At 50.3% G+C, this 12,337-nt stretch overlaps 1 protein-coding gene across 1 annotated transcript in view; it reads right to left on the minus strand.

The window, feature by feature from the left end:
- NUB1 (negative regulator of ubiquitin like proteins 1) overlaps positions 1 to 12,337 on the minus strand; it is a 260,190-nt gene that overhangs the window by 92,731 nt on the left and 155,122 nt on the right. The window contains exon 12 of the mRNA XM_085632023.1: positions 8,724 to 8,870. Coding sequence (XP_085488149.1) covers positions 8,724 to 8,870 — 147 coding nt within the window. The remainder of the gene's footprint in view (positions 1 to 8,723; positions 8,871 to 12,337) is intronic.

The following is a 12,337-nucleotide window of genomic DNA, read 5'->3' on the forward strand; positions in this document are numbered from 1 at the left end:
GCTACGCACTGCAATGCTAGGCACAAGACCTAAAAAATGGACTGGTAAATGCATTTTAATCTGCACTGTGTCTTTTTAAGTTAAAATAGAGCAGATATATGCATTTCAAACAACACTGTGTCCTTTTTAATTCAAATAGGGCTGGTACATGCATTTAAAGCTGCACTGTGTGCTTTTAAATTAAAGTAGAGCAGATAAATGCATTTCAAACAGCACTGTGTCCTTTTTAATTCAAATCGGGCTGGTACGTGGTGCATTTTAAACTGCACTGTGTCCTTTTAAATTAAAATAGGGCGGGTGAACGCATTTTAAACTGCGTTGTGTCCTTGTACATTAAGAAGGGCTGTTAAATGGCTTTTTTTCCCCCAGAAAATGCTGTGCTGTGTCTTTTAAATTACAAGCATTAAAAATGCAATAGGTCTCGCCTTTTATTAAGATAAAGCCATTTGCTTTGCTATACAATACTATTAGCAAAGCCAATGGCTTTAACTTAATAAAAAGTGAGACCTATTGCATTTTCAATACTTTTTAAATCCTGCATTGAACATTTGTTGGCCTCTGAGACACGTGGCAGCTGTTAATATTCTATTCAATGGCAAGTGGGGTGATACAAAGAAAAGAACCAAAACACAAACTCCCAAAAGCGTTCTCAAAATCCCAAATCCCCGAAATATAAATCACAGAATTAAAATAAAGCTTTCCGTTCATTAACCTTTTGTGCCCTTACTCATAAATTCACCTTTTCAAGGAGGGAAATGCCCTAAAAACACGAATAAATAATCGCATTTATTTTCCTAAATACATAGTGTGACATAATTATCAAAGTCATTAGCATGGCCACACTGGGAAATGCCAAGATGAAAGGCAAAGCTAATCAAATGCGCCTTCTAAGACACCTGCAGCATCGATTCGCCCAGCTTTTTGAACCGGACAGGCCCGGCTCCTCCAGCTGAGCGCTGTTTGTGAGCCCGGGCCTGTTGCCTAGCAACCAGGCTCCGCAGCTGCCATGCGTGGCAGGTCTGAGGGAAAGGAAGCACATGCTTGGGAGGCAGGGTGGGGCCCCAGCTCGGTACCATCCCGCAGCAAAAAATTTACACTGTACCCACGACAAGAGACCATCAGCAAGAGGGCGCCTCGACTCCACACAGCGCTCTCTGCCTCGCAAGGAATCAAAACCACCTGAAACAAAACCCAGCCAGCCCTGAGCACTGCTTTGGATTTAAAAATAGACGTGTGAGTGGGAGAGAGCCAGAAAGCCGCAGCGTTTAAGGCTGCTTAAAAATCGAAGGGTAGGCGGGAAATAAACCAATGGCGCTTGTCACTTCCAGCTGTCTAGATTTGGCAATCCGAATGATGATTCTCCCTTGCTTCTCCATGTGCCTTTTACTCTGTGTTTCAAGCAATAAAAAACGAGCGGTCGGGGGAGGAGCCTAGCGCGCAACCAAGATGGTCGCGTAGGTGCGAGGCTCCCGAGGACCTCCGCAACCTCCTACGTTTATCCTGTCTTCATCCTGAATCGGTTGAGGGGACTGTGTCGGTGAGCCTGAGCCGAGGTGGCACCCGTTTTCCGTTTTCGAATTGGACCCCGGGTGCCGGAGTGAGCACCGACTGAAGTTTGCGGCCTACTTCTCTCCTGACCCCAGATTCGAGTTTGGGGGCGACCCAGTGGCGAAGTGAACAACAACGGCGGGCTGGGTCTGGCGAGTCGCGTACCCCACACTTTCACTTTCGCTTTTGAGTCCCCTTGCCATTATCGCAAGTGGGATCACAGCGCTTCTTTGTGTTGGGGTGGCCTCGCTGGGAGACCCTGCCTGCCTGCCTGCGGTGGCCCGCTCTGCCGTCCTGGGGTGGCCCCCGAGGCTCTTGGCCTTGATTGCCTGCTCTCCACTGCGTGGCTGGTGCGGGTGCGAGATACACGACGATGGCCACGAAGCAGGATGGGGATCGGTTGAAGGCCAAGTCGACCCGGCGTGGCACCGCACATCAGGCCAACGTCATGGACCGCTACACCCTCCCGAAGGGATCTCCCGGCGGATCGCACAAGTCCTCCGAGTGCCCCCTGGATGCCCCGGATTTGCCTATGGATCTGACTTTGCAAGACGTCATGGGCGCCATTGCTGAGATGAAGACCTCGGTGGGCCAGCAATTCGACACTTTGGCACACAAACTCGACGCGGTCCTCATTGATGTCAACCTTGTGAGAGCTGATCTCTCCAAGACGAATGACCGGGTCGACTCCTTGGCCCACACCGCGTCGGGCCTCACGACTGAGGTAGCGGCCCTTCAAACGGAGGTGCACCGGCTCCGTCAGGCAAGTGCGCTCATGGATCGGCGCCTGGAGGACTCCGAGAGCCGGGCCCGGAGGAATAATATCCGTATTATCGGAGTACCCGAGGGACGGGAGGAGTCGGCGGCGGATCTCTTTGTGGAGGACCTGATCTCTACCCATCTCCAGCCTCGAGGACTGAGTAAATTCTTTGCTGTGGAGAGGGCCCATAGAGTTCCCGGAGGCAGACCGAAGGTCGGAGCCCCTCCGCGGACTCTTATTGCCCGTATTTTCAACTTTCGGGACAGGGATGCGATTTTGCAAGCTTCCAGACTGCAAGGGCCGATTAAGCTGGAAAACATGGAAGTGAACTTTTATCCTGATTTCACGCAGGCTGTCCAGAAGCAGAGACTGAGTTTCCTGGGCGTCAAGCGGCGGCTTCGAGGCATGAACTTAAAATACGCCATGCTCTTCCCGGCCAGACTGCGGGTGGAGGCGGATGGTCACACTCACTTTTTTGATCGTCCTGAAACGGCCGGGGACTGGCTGGACACTTTGTCTGGGAGTCATGGTCGGGATGGGGAAGGGGGACGGGAGGAGAGTGCCCACCGGACCGGGTCTGAGGTACTGACACGGGGGCTCACTCCGGATGATGCCACTTTCGGCCAAGCTTAGGGTCTTTTGTCTGTTGTGTCTTGTCCCCCCTCCATTGGAGGAGGTGCTGGGTCTCGAGGGGGTTCTCCTTCCTCCTCTAGGGGGTCTTAGTAGTTCAAATCACATAGGGGCGACAGGCACACTGCAAGTTGGGGGGGCTGTTTGGGCTCATGCAGGGGTGCAGGGAGGGGGGAGTTTTGTTGGGGTTGTTGGGTTGGGGTTGGGTATTGTTTATTTGTACCACAAGGCAGAAGTATTGTTGTGCTATTTCTAAAGTGCTCTCTGGGGGGCGATTGATCGACTTCGGCTATGATGGGGGGTAGGGGACTGAGTCTTTTGTCCTGGAATGTTAATGGACTGGGGGACAGGATAAAACGGGGGGTGGTCCTGCAGTTCCTAAAACGAATTTCACCAGATATAGTCTTTCTGCAGGAAACACACCTCATTGGAAACTCCTTTCGTGCCATGAACAGACGGGGCTATCGCCTTATGGCCACTCGGGCTTCACGTCTGGTTCGAGGGGTGTGGGCATTATGGCTAAGACCTCGCTCCCGTTGGAAGTTGATGAGGTGCTCCATGATGACAGGGGACGATACACGGTTCTGGTGGGTAGATTGGAGGGTAGAGTGATTGTTTTCGTTTCTGTTTATGTCCCGCCAGGGTTGCAAACGACTACTTTTGCGGATCTGGGGCGCCTCCTCCTTGGCTTTCCGGAGGGGATTCTAGTGGTTGGGGGGGATTTTAACGCTGTGGTTTCCGGGACTGAGGATCGTCACCCTCCTAGGGATCTCCCCCGTGCCCAAGCGTGGTTGTCCGGCCTCCTGGATACCTTGGGGCTGGTGGATTGTTGGCGGTTGAAACATCCTACGCAGATACAGTACACCTTTCATTCCGGGGCTCATGGCAGTCTTTCGAGACTTGATTATGTCCTGATGCCAGCGGTACAGGCGGGGCGGGTTGGGGAGGTACGACATTTGGCGCGGGGTATTTCAGACCACTCCCCGCTCCTGTTGCACTTCGACATTGTCCCGAGGGGGGAGGGGAGGGTGGCCCCGATTAATCCCTGGTACCTGCGTGACCCCACAATTCGCGCAGATTTGGTTAAATCTCTTAAGCGATATTTTGAAGACAATGTGGGGTCTGTGTCGTCCGCGGTTTCTCTGTGGGAGGCGTTTAAGACGGTACTCCGGGGGGAGGCCCTGTCCCTTATTTCCCCATTCCCGGAGGCGCGAGCGGGAGGAGGCAACCCGTATTGAAACTGAGATAACCGAGTTGGAGGGTGATTTGGAGTGTGGGGTGACGGACGACAAATTGCATGCTCTCCGACTCAAGCAGGCGGACTACAAGGCCCTCGTCACGGAGGCAGCCAGGGGCCTCAGTAGAGAGCAACAGGGGAGACTGTATGATGTGGGTGATAAGGCTGGTAAACTGATTGCGTGGCTGGATAAAAAGGAGAGAGCGAGTCGAGTTGTCCCGTCGATTGAGAAATTGGATGGTGTGTGTGTCACTGAACCAGGAGAAATTGTTGATTGCATTGCAGAATATTTCCGTGGGGTGTATTCCCCGGTATCTTCCCGCTCGGAAGAGGATTCCCATGTCCTGCTTAAAGACATTGCGCTGCCTTCCCTTTCGGAGGAGGATAAAGTGTTGTTGGACGTGACCCCAACATCTGAGGAGATTGCCCTCGCCATACGTTCGGTCGCCTCCGGCAAGGCCATGGGTCCTAATGGCCTTCCCATCGAATTGTACAAACTACGACCGGATACGCTGGCGCCGCATCTCCGTGCTATGTTCCTCGCGGCCCGCTCGGCGGGTTCCCTCCCGCTGGACCAGCGTCTGGCCACTATCGTGGTTATTCATAAGGAGGGGAGGCCGCGGGATCGGGTCACGTCTTACAGGCCCATTTCGCTGTTGAATGCGGAACCCAAAATTCTCGCCAAGGTGCTGGCTAATCGGCTGGTTGGCGTGGTGTGCGATCTGATTCACCAGGACCAGTCCGGCTTTATCCCTCATCGCAACACCGCGCTCAACCTGCGGCGTTTGCATGGGGTGCTCGCGCGGGTCCCGTTCATACGAGAGCCGGCCATTTTGGCGTCCCTGGACGCCACTATGGCATACGACACGCTTGAGTGGCCATATATTTGGGCGACGCTGGCTAAGTTTGGTTTTGGCCCGGGATTTATTGGTTGGGTGAAACTGTTATACTCTGGACCGCTGGCGCAGGTGGCGGTGAACGGTAGAGTGTCGGCTCCGTTTGAGCTGGGCAGGGGCACGCGGCAGGGCGCCCGCTATCGCCGCTCCTCTTCGCGCTTGCCTTGGAGCCCCTGGCGGAGTGGCTGCGGTGGCACCCTTCTATCCGTGGTCTCCGATGGACCCCCGAGTATGAGGATCGCGTATCCCTTTACGCTGATGATATTCTCTTATACCTTGCTTCCCCGCGTAAATCGCTGATTGTACTTGTGGATGTTTTGCATTCATTTGGCCGCAACTCCGGCTTAGTCATCAACTGGGCTAAATCCTGTGTGTATGTCCTTTCCGGGGAGGCTCCTATCCTTCCGCGGGGTTGTCCTATCCAGATCGCTCCGCAGGGATTTAAGTACCTGGGTATCTTCATTACCCTGGACGCTGAGGCCCGATATAAACAGAACTTGCTCCCCCCCCTCCAGCGCCTGAAGGAGGACGTGGCGCGTTGGAGGCGCTTGCCGCTCTCACCGCTCGGCCGTGCGGCATTGTTTAAGATGATGTCGCTGCCACGTTTCCTATACGCTTTACAGAACACGATGGACGTTGTCCCGGCGCGCTACTTTCGCGAGGTGGAGAGTCTGCAGCGACGCCTGTTCTGGGAGGGTAGGCCGCGTATCGCCCTTGCGAAGCTGACGCTCCCGTGGTACGACGGGGGGGTCGCCCTCCCAGACATCAAACGATATTACTGGGCCTCCCAGCTGGCTGCTATAAACCACGGCCTTTATGGGCCCGCTCTTAACCCGGCCTTTGAAATGGATAAACTATTACTGCCGGGTGGCGACTATGGTCGGGCGCTTTATTCTAGATCGCTCGACGCACGTCTGACGGGCCCTACGCGGGTCGCGGTACGGGTGTGGCACGCGGCAAACTCGGCGATGGGGTGGAAGGATCGGTTGACCCGGGCGACGCCGCTGTATGCATCTGAGCGGCTGGGCTCTCTGTGGACCTCGAAGGGCTTTGAGAAGTGGGACATGATAGGCATCAGCAAGGTGGGCGATCTCTGGACGAGGGGGGGATTCAAAACGTTCGATGTGCTGCAGACTGAATTCCAGTTGCAGGACAGGGAGTACTTTCGATATATCCAGGTCCGTCACGCGCTGTGCTCCGTATTCCCGGATGTTGCCTCCATCCCGGAGTATTCCCCTCTGGAAGATAGAGTGCTAGATGGGCATGTACCGGACGGCACGATTTCATTGATTTACAAAAAGCTCATCAACGATCGCTCGGGACTGCTGACTAGCCTTCGTGAGGTGTGGGTGGCCGATGGATTGGAGCTGGATGACGAGGATTGGGTGTCTGCGGTGGCCTCCCCGAAAGAGGTGGCCATACCGGCTCGCCTTCGCTTCGTCCAGCTCAAGATACTCCATAGGGTCTATGTTACGGAGCCGGGTCTGATGCGTATGGGATATGCCGTGGATGGGTTGTGTAAGCGTGGGTGTGGTTCTTTAGGGACCTTCCTCCATATTTTGTGGGAATGCCCGGAGGTGGCGCGATTCTGGCGTGATGTGCACGCGGTGTTGCAGGCGGTCACGCATGTGACGCTGCTTCCCGAGGCGAGGAGATGTCTGCTAAATGTGTGGGAGCCGACTGACTACTCAGTGCCGCAGACGTGGTGGGTGACTCTGGGATATATGGTGGCCAAGCGTGACATTGCGCAATTGTGGGGTTCCCAGAGGTTGCCAACGGTCTCGGCGTGGAAGGACAACATGGATTGATGTATGTTTCGGGAAAAGGTAGTGTATGTTGCAAGAGGTAAGCCTGGGAAGTGGGTGAAAGTGTGGGGCCCCTGGAACACCTACCGTGGCGGAATTTGTACCCCGCCGCTGACGCCTGATCTGGCACTGGCCCCGTCTCCTTAGTCTGCTTGTCGCCTTGGTTCTGGGCTTTGAGTCCACTTTGTCTCCTATCCCCCCCCGCTATTCCTGTGGATCGGTAGGGTCCTCCCCAGGGGAGCTCATACTGTTGCTTTGACTTTTGGCTGCCTTGTGGATTTGTCTGTCGTTTCTTATATAAAAATGGAACCGCCATGTGGGGGGTCCGGACGGTGTGGCCGCCAACGCTTCTTTCAACTCCTGTGACCTCTCTCACGCTGCAGCGACTGTTTACTGACTGTATTCTATGCTCATACTGTTTACTAGCGGCCGGCCCGAAGGTTGTAGGCCCATCTTTGTATATCTTTTGAATTCTGTAATAAAGGTTTCAAAAAAAAAAACGAGCGGTCTTCACTTTTCAAGCACTCGTGCTTGTGGCGGCATCTTGCGGGAGCGAGCAGCAGACATATGTTTGTAATTAACGTGGCCGCGCCGCTGCTCGCTCCCGCAAGGTGGATGCCGCCACAAGCACGAGGGCAGTGCTTGAAAAAGTGAAGACCGTTGGCTAAAGGCCCTCCTAGACAGCACATGCGCACTGCCTAGGCGAGACCTTAAAAAGGAAGGTTTGGGCTCGGAAAAAGATTTACTTTGCCAGGTCGAAATGGCAGTTTAAAACTGCACACACACACACAAGCTGCAATGGCAGGCCTGAGATATGTTTAAAGGGTTACTTAAGTCGGAGACACAATCAGTGTTGCAGGCCCACATAGTAGCATTGCTGAAAGCCCGAAACCAGTCCTAGGATGCTTGTTTCCAGTCCAGGGAGGACCTGGCCTGGCAGTTCGGGCTGGACTGTTCCCATTGGGCGCAGGGTCAAGACTGATTTGCATATGGCTGGGTTCAAACTGGAATGGCATGGTGAGCAAAAAAACGATGGATTTAGGCCCAGATCTCTGTACTGGGGTGAATGTATGACATTGTTCTGCATTCTGTCCATCAATTGTTCTTTTTGCATTTAATTTACAGGCAATGGGCACAGGTAGTGCCAATTTACTACGGAGTTTCATGTAAATTAAATAGGCCAATTGGGTATAAACCAATTCAACATGTTTTATGGAGAGAGGAACAGCCACGTTAGCACTGGTTAGCAGTGGTAAAGTGCACAGAGCCCTAAAGACAACAAAAATAAACTCAGAAAAACGTGGAGGGTAAAAGGCAAAAAATCTGGAGATGACTCTGCAGAAAGGGCCAAGTCCAGCAAGCACATATGGATACCTATAAAATAATTAGTTTTTTACTCCCTAAAGACCACACACCTACTGATGTACACATGAAAACACTTTAATTTTACCAATATTTACAGTTAAATAATATGTAGTGCAGTGATCATTTTGCACCATTAGAACAAACTTCACATAATGGTCTAGGGGTTCTTACCTATTGTTCTTTGTTATATTACTACATAGGTTGTGGATTTCAAAGCTGAATTCTGGGTGATGAGATTGCCTCCTTTGTCTTGCTAGGTTCTCCCACACATACATGGACTGTAGTTGTGCCCCTGTTCAAGAAGGCAAGCTAAAGGTCTGTTTCGAGCACATACCCCATCACGTGGGGCTAAGAAATAGCAAATGGATTCACACACCAGTTTAAGTAAAAAACGTAAACACATGCAGATTCCTCCCAACTCTTTGCATTAAACTTAGAAGCCTTATATAATAAGCACATGTAAATAGAAAGCAATGGCTAACCTTTAGAGCTTGATCTAGGTCTCCATTTGCATTATGTAGGGCTTCAGAGGCAGTCCGCTCTGAATAGCCCATGCTTCTTAATGTATTGATTTTATCCAGTCTTTTTCTTCGTTTCGCTCGCTCCTCTTTTCTGATTCTTGACTTTTCCTTAAAATTGATAGTAAAAAACAAAGCAGAGTACATTAGTAAACTGAATCCATAATTAGTAAACCAAAGAACATATTTTTCTTATTCATAATGCTGTTATTGTTCAGTTATGTAATTGTGTGCCTCGCTCCAATGCTCTACAACGGACTTTAAAACAATAAGGCAATCAAAAATAAAAGCATTTGTATGTAGAACCGGAAAGCATCAAAAATGCAACTGCTATTATTTATCCTTGGAACACCATCTCATATCTTATTTTGACAAAAGGATGTACACTCCAGGAAGATTCAACATATATTTAACATTATCTCTTTACATTATTTGCATAATTCAAACCTAGACACATATTTGTATAATGCAAGCACAGAGGCTAGGTTAACAGAGGAAACATCACATGAGAGTGCATCGGAAAACAGAATAACGTTTTAAAAATTAGTGAACCTTAGGTCACAAACTACACCACTGGAATGAATAAGCTAAGGCTAAGCTCGATCGCCATGTTAAGCAGCCCCACCAGTTGATTCACTGTCAGGGAGACATTTTGACGGTCAGCCACCACCACAGCTCATCACATATAGAGAGGACTCAGGACAAAATTCTGCCCCGCTTGTTGCAATACCACATGGAGGTCATGTTGTCAGTCAACAACTAGATCGATCTGCCCTTGATGGACAGAAGAGCATTGAGGGTCAGGAGGATGGTGTGCAGCTCCAAAACACTGATGTAATAACACTGCTCCATGGGAGACTAGAGACCTCTGGAGAGACACGTCTTCTAGGTGACCACCCCAACCAAAAATGTATGCATGTGTCACCACTGACCCCTCCAAAGGAGGAAGGTAGAATGACCTATCAAAGCTCAGGTCGGCATCACAGAGCCACCACTGAAGATGGCCCCAATAAAGAGAAGCCATTGAGAAGGCTGAAAATGAGACTTGGCTCACTGATGGAAAATCCTAGAGCAAAAAGTAATGATATTGTCTGATGCTAGCTGAGGGGGGAGGGTAGTAAGCACACTACCAGTCTAGGGACACTATCCAGTGCTCTAGATTCAAGGCCATCAGAACCTGAGCCAGTGTTATTAAGACTCTGAAGTCCTTCTTGCAGACCAGAAAGTACCTGAATTACTCCTTTTGCCAGGGGAACAATTTTGTACAATCCTTTGGCAATTGAAATCATCATGTACAGTGCAACACTGAACGAGCCCTTGCTGAAGTCTTTCCCAGATCTGCAATCAGTCTGAGCAGAATCTGACACCGGTTCTTTTGGAGCTGGGGTCAGCGCCAATAAAGGAACAATCAATGGGGGCCAGTGGCAAAGAAACCAAGGCACAGCCCAGCACTTGAAGCAGAATGGGATGAGGCAGTACAATGTCTTTCAGCACCAAGGAAGGACCTGCTGGTGGAAGCCCATCTTGAGGCCCTGAAGGACCCATTGGCTCTAATGTCACTCCTTCCTGAGGGTCCAGAAGAATTTGTAGAGTTACAAAATGTCCACCATGAAGGCTGAAATGTGACAGAGTCAACGACGGACTTGGGATCTCAGACACATCAGCTTCGGGACCAGAATTAGATCAGAGACAGAATTCATTTACAGAGGTGGGCCTTTAAAGTGCTGGCTAATGGACCACTCACTAACACAACAGTATAAAGAGAGTGAAGAGACCCATTCCTGATTTTGTGTGTTTTCTCTTGAACGTGACTCTCAACCTAGTCTTGGAGAACCAGAGGATGGGGAGCAGGATTGGAAATGAACTCACAACTTGTAGCAGGATCAACCTTAATTTTTATGCATGTCAACATAAAGATTAGCTTCTTGCACCATGATTGTCTTAGGGTCCCTCGTGAAGATTTGTCATAATCGTACAGTTTTGAGCCAGAAACTTGCATAAAGCACAGTTTAAATCCTGCCATTTTGTCAGGCAACATCCCTGGACACTGTTAAAAAATGGTTTAGATAAAAATTCAGAGTTTGAAAATCAAAGAAGCAAGCTCAGGATTCACATCGAAGTGCGTAGTTAAAGAGGAACTAACCTCAAGGGGGGCATCTATATGAAGCGCTGTATCATCTTGTCTGAAGGCAAGACAGACTCACAATGGAGGCCAATAGTGCCACCTACTACCACACCTACCTACCACAGCTATTCTTGCAGAGGCTATTGCAAGAATTCCAGACCCAGTTGGGCACATGGGGAGATTTCACAGGGTGAGGAATCTAGGATTAGAATTAGCCAACATGAAAACAATGACTTCAAAAGGTAGAGATAGAGAGAGATATTTTTATTGAGGTATGTACTAAAAGCACCTACTCTATGCCCTGGATTTCACTGCAAGGACAACAGCATGGGGAAAACTTCACTATCAGCAATGCTTCCCTTTCCTGCTCTCCATTCAGTGAAAGAGTGAGTGGGCTGATGCAATGGATGCCCTCTTGTGCCGCTGTGTAATGCATGCAAGTGGACTGGTAAGGAGATATTAAAGTAATGGGCAATAGCATCAGGTAGTTCGCTGGGAATGCAGAGTGCAAGTCTACAGTGACAGCTTGACAATATTCAACTATAACAGTCACCACCTCACCCCAATGCCCATACAATGCATACCTAAATAATGCTCAGTAAAGCTATACTGAAATGCAGCTAAGCGATCCAACACTTTCTTCGTGAGGGGCCTGGTAGGTCCTTTGCAGCCCTTGCTGTGTCAGTTGACAGCATTTTGATCTGCCACCTGGGTCTCTCTCTTTTTGGGTGGGCTCAAACTGGGACAGGGAGGCAGGCAGCAATAGCAATCATGGAGCAGACAAATAGTGTGGGCCCTGGCAAGGCAAGACTTAATCAGGCATTGGATTGTTGAATATCCAGTTCAGCCTTCTTTTAGGCTTTGTGCTTTCCACTCTCCAGAGGCCCGAACCCTGCCAGTGGGAGTTAGGGGAAGACAGGTATAAACCGGATTCTCACTGAAGTTGAGTGTGTCCCCGCAAAGCGACCTATCCGCCACAGCTTCTGCTTCAGGTATGCACTTACCCTTCAACTAAATCAGATTGTTAGCTGTGGTTCACGTTACCCTAAATGCCCCGGCCCAGGATCAGAAAGTCTGGAGGAACAACAGAACATGAGCCAAGTACCCTTGCCATTGTGACATGTAACCAACCATGTGCAGCTTTCAAATAACATTGTTAACCTCCATCCCAGACCTCTTGTATGTGCCATTCAGAGATTGGAGCCCTCACCTAGCAAGTTGAAAGTGTCATCTATTACCTCCTTGACTTGCCCTGCCCAGTACCTAAAGAGTCTTCAGGATACTTAGGACATAGAAGTGAGCACCACAGGGCAGAAGAGTGCGATTCTGCTGAACAACACACACCTCACCAGTAACAACTTTCTTGGCTTGGGCGTTGAACAAGTTACTTACCTTCGGTAACACTTTTTCTGGTGGATACAGTATCTGCCTGTGGATTCCTCACCTTATGAAT

Source organism: Triturus cristatus, chromosome 10 (assembly GCF_964204655.1).
Source record: "Triturus cristatus chromosome 10, aTriCri1.1, whole genome shotgun sequence".
NCBI lineage: Eukaryota > Metazoa > Chordata > Amphibia > Caudata > Salamandridae > Triturus > Triturus cristatus.